The sequence below is a fragment of the Mobula hypostoma genome, chromosome 3 (assembly GCF_963921235.1).
Source record: "Mobula hypostoma chromosome 3, sMobHyp1.1, whole genome shotgun sequence".
NCBI lineage: Eukaryota > Metazoa > Chordata > Chondrichthyes > Myliobatiformes > Myliobatidae > Mobula > Mobula hypostoma.
The window spans coordinates 122,720,841-122,739,369 of NC_086099.1; the positions used below are offsets into that span (position 1 = coordinate 122,720,841).

The window sequence follows — 18,529 nt, forward strand, 5'->3', positions numbered from 1 at the left end:
TACACATTACATCAGAGGTGTGCAGAAGAGCATCTCTGAATGCACAACACATTGAACCTTGAAGTGGACGGGCCACAGCAGCAGAAAACCACCAACATGCACTTAGCAGTCACTTATTAGGTACAGCAGATACGTAATAAAATGGCCACTGAGTGTGCTTTCTACATTCTCAGTGTGGACACCTTGTCTGAGGATTCAGAGTGACAGAGAAGGGGTTAGAGCTTAAGTGCTTAGTCAGGGGCAGTGGAGCATAAAGGAGATACAGTCTTCATATGTAGTTTTGCAGATTTTTCTAATACACAGAGAGTGTGTGGAACACCTTGCCACGGCTAGTGGTAGAGGCAGATATGTCAATGACATTCAAGAAACTCTTAGATAGGCACATGGATGGCAAAAAAGTGGAGGACGATGTGGCTGAGTATTTGATTTTTGGTAGGTTACAAGGTTGGCACAATGTCATGGGCCAAAGAACCTGTTCTGTGCTGTAGTGTTCTGTGTTCCAGTAAAAAATGGAGAACTTGAGTAAATTGTAATACTGCACACCTGTGAATTTAAAGGAAGGAGGGAAGATAAAGGAATGATGTAAAACATTCTTAACAGGGAATCAGAATCAGGTTCATTATCACTGACACATGTCACGAAATTTGTTGTTTTGCCGCAGCAGTAGAGTGCAAGACAAAAATACTATAAATTTCAATCGTTATCATCATTACGTGCTGTCATATGACATCATCATTATGTTCCGTATCGTATGACATCATCATTTTGTGCCATGTTGTATGATGTGGGCGATCACGGTCTTTCCATGACCATGATTGCTCTTGGCAATTTTTCCTACAGAAGTGGTTTGCCATTGCCGCCTTCTGGGCAGTGTCTTTACAAGATGGGTGACCCCAGCCATTATCAGTACCCTTCAGAGATTGTCTGCCTGGCGTCAGTGGTCACATAAACAGGACTTGTGATCTGCACCAGCTGCTCACACGACCATCCACCACCTGTCCCCATGGCTTCACGTGACCCTGATCGGGGTCTAAGCAGGTGCTACACCTTGCCCAAGGGTGACCTGCAGGCTAGTGGAGGGAAGGAGCACCTTACACCTCCCTTGATAGAGATGTTTCTCCACCCCACCATCCAATAAATTACAATAAGAAATGCATAATTAAAAAAAAATAAATAATTAGTGCAAAACAAGGGAAAAGGTAGTGAGGTAGTGTTCATGGGTTCATTGTCCATTCAGAAATCTGATGGCAGAGGGGAAGAAGCTACTCTTAAAAAAAATTGAGTGTGGACCTTCGAATTTGTGTACCTCCTCCCTGATGGTGGCAATGAGAAGAGGGTGTGTCCGGCTGCACTCCCACTCTGTGCTGTGAGTGCCTGGTGTAGACACTGTCAATGTGTCATCAAGTCATTCAAGAAAGAGATCGTCGGTTCCTGGATACTAAAACAGCTGAGAGGCGTGGAGTTCGTCTGAGTGGGCAACTTGAAAAAGATCCACACACAAAATGCTGGAGGAACTCAGAAGGTCAGACAGCAGCGATGGAGGTGAATGAACAGTCGATGTTTTGCTTTGAGACCCTTCATCAGGACCGGAAAGGAAGTGGGAAGAAGGCAGAGTTAGGAGGTGGAGGGAGGGAGTACAAGCTCGCAGGTGACAGGTGAGACCAGGTGAGGGAGAAGGTGGGTGGGTAGGGGAGGGGGAATGAAGTGAGAAGCTGGCAGGCGATAGGTGGAAGAGGTGAGGGGCTGAGGAAGAAGAAGAGGAGGGTGGACCATGGGAGAAAGAGAAGGAGGAGGGGAACCAGAGGGAGATGATGGGCAGGTGAGGAGAAGGGGTGAAAGGGGAACCAGAATGGGGAATGGAAAAAGAAAGGAGGAGAAGGGGAGAAATTTCTCTCTTTAAATTGAGTAAATAATTTTCCATCCAAGTTATTATCATTATTTTCCCTCATGTGCCCTTTAACAGACAGCTTGTTATCCTCCCCCTCCCCCACACCTTCTTATTCTGGCTTCTGCCACCTTCTCTCCAGTCCTGATGAGGGGTGTCATCCTGAAATGTCAGCTGTTTATTCCTCTCCAGAGATGCTGCCTAACCCGCGGTGTGCTGCTCTGGATCTCCAGCAGCTGCAGAATCTCTTGTGTTTATGAGAGAGAATCAGCCATTACGTGAGCTCCATCACGGGCATGAGTCGCCCCAGCATCCAGGACATCTTCAAGGAGCGATGCCTCAGACAGGCGGCATCCATCATTGAGAGCCCCCATCACCCAGGACATGCCCTCTCCTCATTACTACCATCAGGGAGGAGGTACAGGAGCCTGAAGGCACACACTCAGCGATTCAGGAACAGCTTCTTCCCCTCTGCCATCTGATTTCCACAAGGACAATGACCCATGCGGTGAAATTTGTTGTTTTGCAGCAGCAGTACAGGGCAGTGTTTAAAAGTTAATGTAATTACAATAAGAAATATCAATAGGAAATATTTTTACATCTTATAAGTATATACTGTAGATATTTGTTTTATATGTGTATGTATATAAAACATACAAATATATATTTGTACATATATATCTATAGCTTGCTGCAGGAAAACAACACATTTCATGACCCGTGTCAGCGATAATGAACCTGATTCTGATTTTGGAGTAACTGGCCTACTTTAGTCTCAACGTGTGTTTTTAACGTCACCCCCCGGCAGTAGAAATGTCACTCAGTGATCTCTCGTGAGCTTCACTTCACTCGAGTGTAAATCTAACTGCAGAAAACCTGTCTCACGAGCGTTGACACCGAAGAGGAGGGCTGCGGTTTGAGCAGGAACGACCTAAATCCGAGGACAGAGACAAACAGCCCTCTGCCAACCCTGCTCTGGAGCCGCGGGCCTCTCCAAGAGCCGACACATCAGTAAGCATTAGGCAGAAGTCAACGCACACTTCTTTCTACAAACAACATTGACCTGCACCCCTACCTGAGTGACGGGCAGGTGGCCAAACGCCACAGCGAAGCTGAGGGCGGTCCAGTGTCGGGTCTCTGCGTGAATGGACGGCCACTGCTGGGAGTTGCTGGGCACCTGCAAGGAAACACGGGCTTAGCGGGCTCTCAGACTCCGGCGGCCAATCTTAAACGTTATTGTTATCATGTCCAAACTCCGGCGGCCAATCATAAATATTACTGTTACCAGGTCTCAGACTCAGTTGGACACAGTGAGGAACCGGCCTTCTGAGCCAGCCCGCTCAGCAAATCGCAGATTTAACCATTGCCTAACCACAGGACGATTTACCTACTTACCAGTATGTTTCAGGAAACCAGAGCAGCCGCAGGAACGAACACACACACACACACACACACACACACACACACACACACACACACAAAGGAACATACAAAAACTTGCTTATAGCCAACATGGGAATTGAACTCTGAACTCAAACGCCACCAGCTCTAGAAGCATCGTGCTAACCACTACATTCTTCAAAGTTATTGTTACCAGGTTTCAAACTCAGCCAGCCATTCTTAAATGTAACACAGCCTTAACCCTGGGGCTTTATAAGGCATTGGTCAGGTTGCACTTGAAGTATTATGTGCAGTTTTGGGCCCCATATCAAAGAAAAGATGTGCTAACATCAGAGAGGGTCCAGAAGAGGTTTGCAAGGATGATTTCAGCAATGAAAGGGTTAACATAAGAGGAGCTCTGGGCCTGTACTCACTGGAATTTAGAAAAATGACGGGGAATCTCATTGAAACCTATCAAATATTGAATAAAGTGGATGTGGAGAAGATGTTCCCTATAGTGTGGGAGTCTCAGACAAGAGGGCACAGCCTCGAAACAGAGATGAGAAGGAATTTCTTTAGACAGAGGATGGTGAATCATTGTCACAGGTGGCTGTGGAGGCCAAGTCATTGTGTACATTTAAAGCAGCGGTTGACGGTTCTTGATTAGTCATGGTGTCAAAGGTTACGGGGAGAAGGCAGCAGATGGGGTTGAGAGGGATAATAAATCAGCCATGTTGGAATGGTGGAACAGACTTGATGGACTGAATGGCCTAACTCAGGGCTCAAGCTCATCTGCTCAACCTTAAACATAACTGTCAACAGGTCGGCAAAAGAGCTGGAAATTTTGGAACATACATGCATGCTGAGGCTCCAACGTGAGTCAGGCGTACTGTACCACCTATCATTTACTGTAGAGGGCGCTATAGACCCACATGGCATGAAAACGGGCTGTTAGACACAAATTGTCCATGCCAGCAAAAGTTCCCGTTCTCAGCTAGTTCCACCCGTCATGGTTCGACCCATATACCTCTCATTCTTTCCTGCCCAAAAGGCCTTTAAGGTGGTAACATTACTGCGTCAACCACTTCCTCGGGCAGCTTGTTCCAAATCAGGGGTTAATGCAAGCACACATTTTTCTGCTAAGGTTGGGTGAGATTAGAACTAGAGGTCACAGGTTAAGGGTGAAAGGTGAAACATATGAGGGAAAACTTCTTCACTCAGAGAGTGGTGAGAAAGTGGTGAATGTGGGGGTCAATTTCAACATTTAAGAGAAATTTGGATAGGTGGATGGGGGTGGTATGGAGGACTATGGTCCAGGTACAGTCAATGAGACTAGGTAGATCAATGGTTCAGCACGGACCAGATGGGCCAAAGGGCCTGTTTCTGTGTTGTAGTGTTCTATGGCTCTATATTCTGACCCCTATCTGGATATAAAAGCTGCCTGCTGGGTTCCTATTAAATCTCTCTCCTCTCACATTATATCTGTGGCCTCCACTGTCCCATTCCCCACCAGTGGGAAGAGGTCTATGTGCATTCGGCCTTTGTGTAGCCCTCGTGGTTTGAAACGCCTCAGTCTGATGCATCCACCTGAACTGGGTCAGGGATTCATTTTATTTAAAGATGAGCTTGATTTGTCACATGCTTTACTTGCTAAGCCAGATTAAAAAGATCAAGGCATCAAGGCCGAGGTTGTAGGACGAACTAGTGATCAGCTCATTATTCCGTGAGGTTCACTCACCTCTGCACTGAACCGACTGTGTGTCTGTGTCCTGTACCCTGCAGTTTCTGCTGAACTGTGTGTCTGTGTCCTGTACCCTTCGGTTTCCACTGAACCGACTGTGTGTCTGTGTCCTGTACCCTTCGGTTTCCACTGAACTGTGTGTCTGTGTCCTGTACCCTTCGGTTTCCACTGAACTGTGTGTCTGTGTCCTGTACCCTTCGGTTTCCACTGAACTGTGTGTCTGTGTCCTGTACCCTTCGGTTTCCACTGAACTGTGTGTCTGTGTCCTGTACCCTTCGGTTTCCACTGAACTGACTGTGTGTCTGTGTCCTGTACCCTTCGGTTTCCACTGAACTGTGTGTCTGTGTCCTGTACCCTTCGGTTTCCACTGAACTGTGTGTCTGTGTCCTGTACCCTGCGGTTTCCACTGAACTGACTGTGTGTCTGTGTCCTGTACCCTTCGGTTTCCACTGAACTGACTGTGTGTCTGTGTCCTGTACCCTTCGGTTTCCACTGAACTGTGTGTCTGTGTCCTGTACCCTTCGGTTTCCACTGAACTGTGTGTCTGTGTCCTGTACCCTGCGGTTTCCACTGAACTGACTGTGTGTCTGTGTCCTGTACCCTGCGGTTTCTGCTGAACTGTGTGTCTGTGTCCTGTACCCTGCGGTTTCTGCTGAACTGTGTGTCTGTGTCCTGTACCCTGCGGTTTCTGCTGAACTGTGTGTCTATGTCCTGTACCCTGCGGTTTCCACTGAACTGTGTGTCTGTGTCCTGTACCCTTCGGTTTCCACTGAACTGTGTGTCTGTGTTCTGCACCCTTCGGTTTCCACTGAACTGACTGTGTGTCTGTGTCCTGTACCCTGCGGTTTCCACTGAACTGACTGTGTGTCTGTGTCCTGAACCCTTCGGTTTCCACTGAACTGACTGTGTGTCTGTGTCCTGTACCCTGCGGTTTCCACTGAACTGACTGTGTGTCTGTGTCCTGAACCCTTCGGTTTCCACTGAACTGACTGTGCGTCTGTGTCCTCACTTTCAGAGGCTCTGCTGTTCATGCTACTTATTTACATAGAAACATAAAAAACCCACAGCACAATACAGGCCCTTCGGCCCACAATGCTATGCCAAATATGTACTTACTTCAGAAATTACCTAGGGTTATCCATAGCCCTCTATTTTTCGAAGCTCCATGTAGCTATCCAGGAGTCTCTTAAAAGACCCTATCGTATCCACCCCCACCAGAGCCACCGGCAGCCCATTCCACGCACTCACCACTCTCTGCGTAAAAAACCTACCCCTAACATCTCCTCTGTACCTATTTCCAAGCACCCTAAAACTGAGTCCTCTCATGTTAGCCATGTCAGCCCTAGGAAAAAACCTCTGACTATCCACACAACCAATGCCTCTCATCATCTTATGCATCTCTATCTGGTCACCTCTCATCCTCCAACGCTCCAAGGAGAAAAGGCCAAGTTCACTCAATCTATTCTCATAAGGCATGCTCCCCAATCCAGGCAACATCCTTGTAAAGCAACACACATCAAAGTTGCTGGTGAATGCAGCAGGCCAGGCAGCATCTCTAGGAAGAGGTGCAGTCGACGTTTCAGGCCGAGACCCTTCGTCAGGACTAACTGAAGGAAGAGTGAGTAAGAGATTTGAAAGTTGGAGGGGGAGGGGGAGATCCAGAATGATAGGAGAAGACAGGAGGGGGAGGGATGGAGCCGAGAGCTGGACAGGTGATAGGCAAAAGGGGATACGAGAGGATCATGGGACAGGAGGTCCGGGAAGAAAGACAAGTGGGGGGGGACCCAGAGGATGGGCAAGGGGTATAGTCAGAGGGACAGAGGGAGAAAAAGGAGAGTGAGAGAAAGAATGTGTGCATAAAAATGAGTAACAGATGGGGTACGAGGGAGAGGTGGGGCCTTAGCGGAAGTTAGAGAAGTCGATGTTCATGCCATCAGGTTGGAGGCTACCCAGATGGAATATAAGGTGGTGTTCCTCCAACCTGAGTGTGGCTTCATCTTTACAGTAGAGGAGGCCGTGGATGGACATGTCAGAATGGGAATGGGATGTGGAATTAAAATGTGTGGCCACTGGGAGATCCTGCTTTCTCTGGCGGACAGAGCGGTCTCCCAGTCTGCATCGGGTCTCGCCAATATATAAAAGGCCACATCGGGAGCACCGGACGCAGTATATCACCCCAGTCGACTCACAGGTGAAGTGTTGCCTCACCTGGAAGGACTGTTTGGGGCCCTGAATGGTGGTAAGGGAGGAAGTGTAAAGGCATGTGTAGCACTTGTTCTGCTTACAAGGATAAGTGCCAGGAGGGAGATCAGTGGGGAGGGATGGGGGGGACGAATGGACAAGGGAGTTGTGTAGGGAGCGATCCCTGCGGAATGCAGAGAGAGTGGGGGAGGGAAAGATGTGCTTAGTGGTGGGATCCCGTTGGAGGTGGCGGAAGTTACGGAGAATAATATGTTGGACCCGGAGGCTGGTGGGGTGGTAGGTGAGGACCAGGGGAACCCTATTCCTCGTGGGGTTGCAGGAGGATTGAGTGAGAGCAGATGTACGTGAAATGGGGGAGATGCGTTTAAGAGCAGAGTTGATAGTGGAGGAAGGAAAGCCCCTTTCTTTAAAAAAGGAAGACATCTCCCTCGTCCTAGAATGAAAAGCCTCATCCTGAGAGCAGATGCGGCGGAGACGGAGGAATTGCGAGAAGGGGATATCCTTGTAAATCTCCTCTGCACCTTTTCTATAGTTTCCACATACCTTCCTGTAGTGAAGTGACCAGAACTGAGCACAGTATTCCAAGCGGGCTCTGACCAGGGTCCTATATAGCTGTAACATTACCTCTCGGCTCTTAAACTCAATCCCATGGTTGATGAAGGCCAATGCACCGTATGCCTTCTTAACCACAGAGTCAACCTGCGCAGCAACTTTGAGTGTCCTATGGACTCGGACCCCACGATCCCTCTGATCCTCCACACTGCCAAGAGTCTTACCCTTAATACTATATTCTGCCATCATATTTGATCTACCAAAATGAACCACTTCACACTTATCTGGGTTGAACTCCGTCTGCCACTTCTCAGCCCACTTCTGCATCCTATTGATGTCCCGCTATAACCTCTGACAGCCCTCCACACTGTCCACAACACCCCCAATCTTTGTGTTATCAGCAAATTTACAACCCCATCCCATCACCTTCTCATCTGGGTCATTTATAAAAATCACAGAGAGAAGGGGTCCCAGAACAGATTCCTGAGGCACACCACTGGTCACCCACCTCCATGCAGAATATGAGCCGTCTACAACCACTCCTTGCCTTCTGTAGGCAAGCCAATTCTGGATCCACAAAGCAGTGTCCCCTTGGATACCATGCCTCCTTACTTTCTCAATAAGCCTTGCATGAGGTACCTTATCAAATGCCTTGCTGAAATCCATATACACTACATCTACTGCTCTATCTTCATCAATGTGTTTAGTCACATCCTCATAAAATTCAATCAGGCTCGTAAAACACGACCTGCCTTTGAAAAAGCCATGCTGACTATTCCTAATCATATTATGCCTCTCCAAATGTGCATAAATCCTGCCTCTCAGGATCTTCTCCATCAACTTAACAACCACTGAAGTAAGACTCACTGGTCTATAATTTCCTGGGCTATCGCTACTCCCTTTCTTGAATAAGGGAACAACATCCACAACCCTCCAATCCTCCAGAATCTCTCCCATCCCCACTGATGATGCAAAGATCATTGCCCGAGGATCAGAAATCTCGTCCCTCACCTCCCACAGTAGCCTGGGATATACGTCATCTGGTCCCAGCGACTTATCCAACTTGATGCTTTCAAAAAGCTCCAGTACATCCTCTTTCTTAATGCCTATATGCTCAAGCTTTTCAGTCCTCTTAAGTCATCCCTACAATTGCCAAGATCCTTTTCCATAGTGAATACTGAAACAAAGTATTCATTAAGTACCTCCGCTATCTCCTCCGGTTCCATACACACTTTCCCACTGTCACACTTGATTGGTCCTATTCTCTCACGTCTTATCCTCTTGCTCTTCACATACTTGTAGAATGCCTTGGAGTTTTCCTTAATCCTGATCACCAAGGCCTTCTCATGACCCCTTCTGGCTCTCCTAATTTCATTCTTAAGCTCCTTCCTGCTAGCCTTATAATTTTCTGGATCTCTATTATTACCTAGTTTTTTGAAGCTTTTGTAAACTTTTCTTTTTTTCTTGACGGAATTTTCAACTGCCTTTGTACACCACGGTTCCTGTACCTTACCATCCTTTCCGTCCCATTGGAATGTACCTATGCAGAACCCAACGCAAATTTCCCCTGAACATTTGTCACATTTCTGCCGTACATTTCTCTGAGAACATCTGTTCCCAAGTTCCTGCCTGATAGCTTCATATTTCCCCTTACTCCAATTAAGCAATTTTCTAACTTATCTGTTCCTATCCCTCTCCAATGCTATGGTAAAGGAGATAGAATTATGATCACTATCTCCAAAACGCTCTCCCACTGAGAGACCTGACACCTGACCAGGTTCATTTCCCAATACCAGATCAAGTACAGCCTCTCCTTTTGTAGGGTTATCTGCATATTGTGTCAGGAAACCTTCCCGAACACACCTAACAAAGTCCAACCCATCTAATCCCCTTGCTCTGAGAAGATGCCAATCAATATTGGGGAAATTAAAATCTCCCACCACAACAACCCTGTTATTATTACACCTTTCCAGAATCTGTCTCCCTATCTGCTCCTCGATGTCCCTGTTACTATTGGGTGCTCTATAAAAACACCCAGTAGAGTTATTGACCCCTTCCTGTTCCTAACTTAGACCCACAGAGGCTCAGTAGACAATCCCTCCACGATATCTTCCTTTTCTGCAGCCGTGACACTATCTCTAATCAACAGTGCCACACCCCCACCTCTTTTGCCTCCCTCCCTGCCTTTTCTGAAACATCGAAAGCCTGGCACTCTAAGTAGCCATTCCTGCCCCTAAGCCATCCAAGTCTCTGTAATGGCCACAACATCATAGCTCCAAGTACTGATTCACGCTCTAAGTGCATCCGCTTTGTTCGTGATACTCCTCGCATGAAAATAGACGCATCTCAACCCATCGGTCTGAGCGTGTCCCTTCTCTATCACCTGCTTATCCTCCCTTTAACACTGTCTACAAGCTTTCTTGATTTGTGAGCCAACTGCCCCTTCCTTCGTCTCTTCAGATTGGTTCCCACCCCTCAGCAATTCTAGTTTAAACTCTCCCCAATAGTCTTAGCAAACCTCCCTGCCAGGATATTGGTCCCCTTGGATTCAAGTGCAACCCGTCCTTTTTGTACAGGTTTTTATTGTTTGCACAATTTGTTGTTTATTTTGCACACTGAGTGTTTGAAGGGCTTTGTTGTGTGGGGTTTTTTAAATTGGTTCTACTGCGTTTCTTCGTTTTACGTCTGCCTGAATGAAGACAATTCTCAAGATTGCATATAGTATACAAACGTTGATAATAAATGTACCTTGAACTTTATACAGTCGAAGCAAACAGTGAAATGTGTCGTTTGCATCAAGTCATATCGGCGAGACATTGGTTAATCACACAGAAAGCACCAGGGGTCACGGTCACACCCAGAGCTCTGCAGGCATGAGGCAGCCGATCTACCTGCTGTGTCTCTGTCCACGACGGGAATGGACGTGTTCAGAAACCCTTTCATTATTCTCACCTGGATATCAACAGCTGCTCCTGAGTTCAGCAGGACTTGTGCCATGGCCTCATCCCCATTGCTAGCTGCGTACATCAGCGGGGTCATTCCCTGGCGGGTCGGAAAGCATTTGGTTAATAATGAGCTTTGAGACCAGGTGCCTGCGTGCCCAGTGACTCCGGGCACAAGACAGTGGCTTGGCGTGCAGCAAACCTGAATGAAAAACACTGCACACAGCCTACCGTGGGGTGCCTAATGCAACCACCGGCTGGACCTTGCTCCCGGGAAACAGACAGCCCAGATTAAGCTCTTTGTTTTTCATCTACACACCAGAAAAGAGGATTAAGTAATTAGCACATGGGAGCTGGCTTTTTTAGCTCTTCAGAAAAGTCGGAAGTTCAAAAGTAAATGTATTAATGGAAAATGGCCAATAATATCATGAAGGATCCCACTCATCCAGCTCATGGATTGTTTGACCCACTCCCATCAGGGAGGAGGCTACGTAGCATCCACACCAGGACCACCAGACTTATATACAGACACTTCTGAGTCTAGCGTCACATTATGGGCACAATATCAATGTATGTAAGCTATCTTACGTTTTTATATTTATTGTGTTTTTTTATTACTATCTTCTTTATCTTATGTGTTTCTTTTTTGTACTGATTCGGATCCGGAGTAGCAATTATTTTGTTCTCCTTTACACTTGTGTACAGGAAATGATCTGACACAATCTTGAATCTTGAATTATTGAAGTATGTCTACGCTTCCATACACTACCTTGAGATTCATTTTCTTCACAGTAAGACAAAGAATTACAACAGAATTTATGAAAAACCAGACTGGCAAACAGCCAGTGAGCAAAAGACAAATTATATATCACAATATTTTGCAAAAGTCTTGGACACGTGTAAAACAATTCTGTAAAGCGAAGCCACTTTCAAACATAATGAAAAGTTTCAAAATATCAGAAAACTTACTATATAGAACAAAATCTATCAAAATAAACAAATAAATAAACAGTGAAAAATGAAATCAAATCAATATTTGGTGTGATCACCCTTTTTGCCTTTTAAACTGCATGAATTCTCTTTGGTACACTGTTGTACAGTTTTATAAGAAAATTGGCTGGTGGATCGTTCCAAGCTCTTCTGCCGACCAGGTAATCCCAGACAGCCTCGATGTTGAGATCATGGCTCTGTGGAGGCCACCTCATCTGTTGCAGAACTGCTTGGTCTTCTTTTTGCTGAAGAATATATTCTCAGATATATATACACACACACACAGAGCAAAAGGAGAGCATGGCTAGCTGGTGAGGATCCTTGATAATGGATGCTGCTTTCCTGCGACCGAGACACAACACAGTAACAGGACTTTGCGGCCCAACAAGCCTGTCCTGCCCAATACACACGTGTGACCAATTAACTGTGCTGGCATTGGAGAGGGTCCAGAGGAGGTTCACCAGAATGATTCCATGAATGAAAGGGTTAACGTATGAGGAGGGCTTGATGGCTCTGGCACTGTATTCACTGGAGTTTAGAAGAATGACGGGGGGTACGGGGAATCTCAGTGAAACCTATTGAGTATTGAAAGGCCCAGGTGGAGAGGACGTGGAGAGGATGTTTCCTATAGTGGGGGAGTCTGGGGCCACAGGGCACAGCCTAAAAATAGCAGGATGTCCCTTTACAACAAAGATAAGGAGGGATTTCCTTCGCCAGAGGGTGGCAAATCTGTGAAATCCTTTACCACAGACAGCTGTTGAGACCAAATCATTGGGTACATTTAAAGTGGAGGTTGATAAGATTCTTGATTAGTCAGGGTGTGAAAGCTTACATGGAGCAGGCAGGAGAATGTGGCTGAGGGGAAAATAAATCAGACGTGATGAAATGCCAGAAAAGACTCGATGGGCCAAACGGTCGAATTCTGCTCCTATTTCTTATGGTCTCTTGATCTTAACCTACTAACTGGTGCGTCTCTGGACTGTGGGAGGAAACCGGAGCACCTGGAGGAAACACGCGTGGTCACGGAGAGAACGTACAAACTCCTTACAGACAGCGACAGGATTTGAACCAGAGTCGCTGGTGCGACTGCACCACCCACTTTCTGTAGCAGTCCGCTTGTCTGTGCAGAGTCCACATGGTGTCCATGGGCAAGGGTTTGGTGATTATTGGTTTTGGATTTCGGACTCAAGTTCACACAACGTGAATGATGTCACATCCGTGTAAAACGACATAGTGTGGGGCAAATGAATGGGAACAATGTGAGACCCGCACGTCCCACACGGAGACAAACAAGAGAATGCAAGTCATCTGTGGAGACTGCAGAGTCAAAATAGCACGTCAATACACAATGTGGGGTTATCTTCACCATCAGTAGACATTGGGTGTGTCTGGTGTCTCGGCAGCAACAGCAAAAACAGAACAACGGCTAAGCACATCCCTCTCTCACCCTCACACATGCAGACGGGTGAGGTCTGAACGACCCACCTACAGGAAAGATACCAATAAGATCGAAAGAATGCAGAGGAAATTGACAAGGATGTTGCCGAGACTTGAGGACCTGATTATAGGGAAAGGTTGAACAGGTTAAGAATTTATTCTCTGGAGCATAGAAGACTGAGGAGAGATTTGATTGATGTATACAAAATTATGAGGGGTATAGATAGGCTAAATGCAAGCAGTCTTTTCCCACTGAGCTTGGATGGGACTACAACTAGAGGTCATGGGTTAAGGGTGAAAGATGAACTGTTTAAGGGGAATCTGAGGGGGGGTAGCTTCTTCACTCAGAGGATGGTGAAAGTGTGGATGTGGGTTCAATTTCAACATTGAAGAAACAAGGCTATGGTCCAGGTGCAGGTCGATGGGAGTAGGCAGATTCATCTCTAGCACTGGCTAGATGGGCCAAAGGGCCTGTTTCTGTGCTGTAGTGTTCTGTGACTCTATGACTCCCAGACATCAGGCCTCCAAACCTCCAAACAAGTCAAATTCAGTTCTTGACCTTTCAGTTTTAACCTCCAAACTTGCTGACCTCTGACCTCTGAGGTCTCTGATTTCAACCTGCAGTCTTCACCGATCTCTGGGTATTGACCCCAGTAGTTATCGATCGCATGCAATGGTCTTGATCTCTTGGCTTGATGACCTCTGGTTTCAACCCCAGGGGTTGCCAAAGGCATCAGGACTTGCCAACTCACCTCTGTGAGCCTCCAATGCCAGGGATCAATAACCTCAGACCTCCAACCCCAGGACTCAACAACCTTGGGGATCACGGGCCCTCATTCTCGAGGTCCTACAGACTCTCGGCCCTCCAGTCCTGGGAGGATCACTGGCCTCTGATCTCAGAGCCCTCTGCCTTCAACACCAACCCCACCTACTTCCTCGGACTCTACATTCACTGCCCCTGACCTCTCACACCACCCATCCCAGTCCCTAATCCCTAACCTGACCCCCAGCTCATCGTCATTGACATCGCTGAGCAGGCATTGACATGATGACCATTGGGTGCACTTGCAAGTGCACAGTTCAAACCTCTCAAAGTGAATTACCATGACAACAGGAATGGGAAAGACTACAGAAAGTAGTGGATGCAATCCAGTCCATTACAGGTAAGCCCTCATTACGAGTGAGCACATCTATAAGCAACACAGCCACTAGGAAGCAGCATCCATCATCAAGAACCCCCACCACCCAGCACATGATCATTTCTCACTGCTGCCATCAGAACGAAGGTACAGGAGCCTCAGGACCCATACCACCAGGTTCTGGAACAGTTATTACCCCTCAACCATCAGACTCCTGAACCAGGATGAATAATATTACTCACCTCAACAATGAACTGATTCTGCAACCAATCTTACTGTAAAAGTGTGCATTAGTTCCTAAGTTATTGGAGGATAGAATTCACCTTGCGTACTTTTGACTGTAAATGAACAAGATCAGCGTAGACTCCTAGTGCAGATAATGAACTGCCTTCATGAAATGCTGTTGATGATTGCATCCTCCAAATCTTCATTTTCATTGTAACATTCAAGATGATTGCCAATACCTTCAAATTTTCTGTAGTTTCTAAGTTGTTGAAGTAGTGAAATTTCACTCCCAATCACCTCTGGCATCTCTAAGCCCGAATGCTTGAAACCACAGTGAACAAAACGGTTCTGAATTGTCTTACTGCTTATTCTGACCAACTATCAGTGACAAAAATCACTGCTTTTTGAACACAAACACACACAACTGACACTATTGAGAAAATGTTCGCCTGAAGTGTGTAGTGACTAATGACCACACAAGTTCACATGACTGATGCTAGTTAGAAAGTGTTCGGCAACAGTCTCCTGTCCTAACTAAGCAGCGTGGCATCCCAAACGGATGAAGGGAATCCCAACCATTTTCTCGATTAATATTTGTATTTAAGTGTTGTCCCAAATAAACACCTGCCCTGATTAACCAATGGCCCAATTAACTGCAATCCACAGTATCTGTGGATTATTTCTATATTTATATATGTGTAAACTCTACTATCTCTATAGCTCTCTACCTATCTATCTCTCTTTCTCTCTCATATATAAAATGTGTGTGTGTGTGTGTGTGTGTGTGAGAGTGACAGTGAGAGAGTGAGAGTGAGAGAGAGAGAGGGGGGGTATGGGTGTATGTATATTTGCACAATGTGATTGGTTGGTTGTCACTCTTTGTGTGTGTGGCTGAGAGAGAGAGAGAGAGTAAGAGTGAGAGTGAGAGTGAGAGAGAGAGAGAGTGAGAGAGAGAGAGTGAGAGTGAGAGTGAGAGTGAGAGTGTGAGAGAGAGAGAGAGAGAGTGAGAGAGAGAAAGTGAGAGAAAGAGAGAGGGGGGTATGGGTGTATGTATATTTGCACAATGTGATTGGTTGGTTGTCACTCTTTGTGTGTGTGGCTGAGAGAGAGAGAGTGAGAGAATGAGAGTGAGAGAGAGAGACTGAGAGAGGGAGAGTGAGAGAGACTGAGAGAGAGAGAGAGTGAGAGAGAGAGAGTGAGAGAGAGTGAGAGTGAGAGAGTGAGAGTGAGAGAGAGAGTGAGAGAGAGAGTGAGAGTGAGAGTGAGAGAGAGAGAGTGAGAGTGAGAGACAGAGAGTGAGAGAGAGAGAGTGAGAGTGAGAGTGAGAGAGTGAGAGTGAGAGAGAGAGTGAGAGTGAGAGAGAGAGAGAGAGTGAGAGAGAGTGAGAGTGAGAGTGAGAGTGAGAGAGAGAGTGAGAGTGAGAGAGTGAGAGTGAGAGACAGAGAGTGAGAGAGAGTGAGTGAGAGTGAGAGTGAGAGTGGAGTGAGAGTGAGAGTGAGAGTGGAGTGAGAGTGAGAGAGAGAGTGAGAGTGAGAGTGAGAGAGAGTGAGAGTGAGAGTGAGAGTGAGAGTGAGAGTGAGAGAGGGGGGGTATGGGTGTATGTATATTTGCACAATGTGATTGGTTGGTTGTCACTCTTTGTTTAGGCGTAGTTTTTTGTTTATAAATTCTATTGCATTTATTTTCCTATAAGTTCCTGCAAGAAAATGAATCTCAGGATAGTATATGGTGGCACCTGCTGTATGTACTTTGACAATAAGCTGAGATTGACTTTGATTTGATGTGAGCAGTCAGTCCTGCCTTTACTGCAGCCTCTCCCCTACCTGTTCATTAAGTGTGTTGATTCCATCCGGCCCCAGTAAGGCAACGGCGGCCGTCACCAGGTCCGTGCGGCCATTGCTCAGCATCTGAAATCCCAGATCCTGTTTCAGCTTCAGCTCCGCCTGCTCGGCATTCAGCCCACGGGATACGCACAGGGAGCTGGTGATCCTGTGGGAGACAGCAGCAGTGAGGGGACTGGATGCGCAATTCACCGGGTAGACTGTCAACAAGGAAAAGGGCAACAGATACAAAATGCTGCAGGGGCCCAGCAGGTCAGGCAGGAACTCAGAGAGCAATTAACAGTCAACGTTTCGGGCCAAGACCCTTCACCAGGACTGGAACGCCAGAATAAGCAGGTGGAGGGAGGGGAAGGAGGACCAGCTAGAAGGTGACAGGTGAGACCAGGTGGGTGGGGGGGGGAATGAATTGAGAAGCTGGGAGGTGATAGGTGGGAAAAGCAAAGGGCTGGGGAAGAAGGACTCCAACAGGAGAGGAGAGTGGACCAGAGGAGAAAGGGAAGTGGTGCTGGGGGGGGGGGTAGTACCAGGGGGAGGTAATGAGCAGGTGAGAAGAGGGAAGTGGGGGAAAGGGGAGAAAGAGGGTAATAAAGGCAAAAAACTTGAGGTTCAGCAGTATCTCTGGTTTCCACCTTTAGCCCTGAACCCTCCTCTTCCCGTACACGGAACACACTGCCAGAGGTTCGGCAGCACATCAGATTCAGCAATTCCACTTGTGAATGTGCACGTGGCAGCTAATTGCTTCATTGTGATAGTATTTAACTCCATTCCTGGTTTTTGTCAAGACTTGTACAAAGCAACACTTTGCTTCCTGCGTTCCACCTTTCCTGAGAAATTGGACTGTCGAGTCAACTGAATCTGAAGACTAGCGGTATTCGTTTAGTTCTTAGTTGTTCTTTTCAGCTGCAGTGTAGGCTTCGTTTTCATTTGAGAGTTTTAGTTAACAGCCCTGTTTGGCCGAGCGTTTATTGTTTTCTTTTCCCTGTAACACTGTTCACATTAAAGTCTGTGAACTATCGACCCGCACGGGCCATATCCATACCGGGTGACAGCAAGTCTCGACCACACAAAGATGGACCCAGCAGAGAGAGAGCAGCTGACCTTGGCCAGGAGGTTCATTGGTCAGAGTGATTCATCGAGGCAACAATGTTCTGCTGGAATTTCTATGTATAAACTCTTGTTTCTGTCTCCAGCGTGACAGAAGGATCTTGCCAAGTAATGGACCCAGACATTTTGACATTGGTAGCTTGAAGAGGGTGCCTTCTATTCTCAGTGCATGTCCTGACTCTACATTCTGAGAGTCCCGAATCTACATACCGAGCTTCTCTAGTCTACATTGCGTTTCTCCGGTATCCATTCCTAGCTTTTCGAGTTTCAAGAATCCAGGTTCCCAGCTTTGTGGTCCAGTGACTCAGGTCTGCATAACAAATGAGCGCTTCAAGCAAACTTACCAACTGATTCAACAAATCATCATTCAAGTCAACAGTGTAAATTCTGGAAGAGCCCTACTCCAAAACCTGTTCCCTAGCTGGAGTGTGCAAACACACAAGTAACCCGATCAAGAGTATTTTTAACCTCCCGATGAAAGTCATGGTAGAGACAGGGAAAATTGAACTTTTATGGAGCAAGTTAAACAGATCTACAGAGAACCAGCCAGCTTAGCGATGGCGTCTTGATCTGTAAAATTGAGTGTATATCCTAATTGCCTCTGGAAAATTGTGAAAGATAAAACAGTGAACAAGATTTGAGAAGGTTCCTTCTCAGTTTTAAGTTTCATGCTTTCAAGGTTCATGTTTTCAAAGTTTCCCAAGGACTTTTCTCTATGTTCCCAAGGGTTTTATTTTTCCGATTGTTTCCAAGGCTTATTCAATGTGTTTAGGGGTTTTCAATATCCTCCCCATCTCGAGGATTCCCAAGCCTCCCTCCCGGCTCCACCCGAGGATCCTTGATCCCACTCCAGGTTCCCTGGTCTCTCAGTCTGTGGTTCCCAGGTCTCAGTCTCTTTGGATCCCCAACTCTCCCTCTCGAGTTCCCCATGTCTCCCCCTCAAGTTCCCCAGGTCTCTCGAGTTATCCCTGGATCTCGAGTTTTCAGGCTTTCCTGGGCTGTCAGGTGCCAGCTGTCGGGAGTGGGTGGGGGGGGGGGTTCTGTAGTGACTACACACCTGTTCAGGACATCAGAACATTGGGCTCTGAGGT

General features: G+C 46.8%; 1 protein-coding gene across 3 annotated transcripts in view; it reads right to left on the reverse strand.

Annotated features, from left to right (window-relative positions):
- LOC134344235 (ankyrin repeat and BTB/POZ domain-containing protein 3-B-like) overlaps positions 1-18,529 on the reverse strand; it is a 73,938-nt gene that overhangs the window by 24,992 nt on the left and 30,417 nt on the right. For all 3 annotated transcript variants that reach the window (XM_063043695.1, XM_063043694.1, XM_063043697.1), the window contains exons 5-7: positions 16,317-16,482; positions 10,713-10,802; positions 2,961-3,062 (exon numbers count right to left, since the gene is read on the reverse strand). In XM_063043695.1, the coding sequence (XP_062899765.1) occupies positions 2,961-3,062; positions 10,713-10,802; positions 16,317-16,482 (358 nt within the window). The remainder of the gene's footprint in view (positions 1-2,960; positions 3,063-10,712; positions 10,803-16,316; positions 16,483-18,529) is intronic.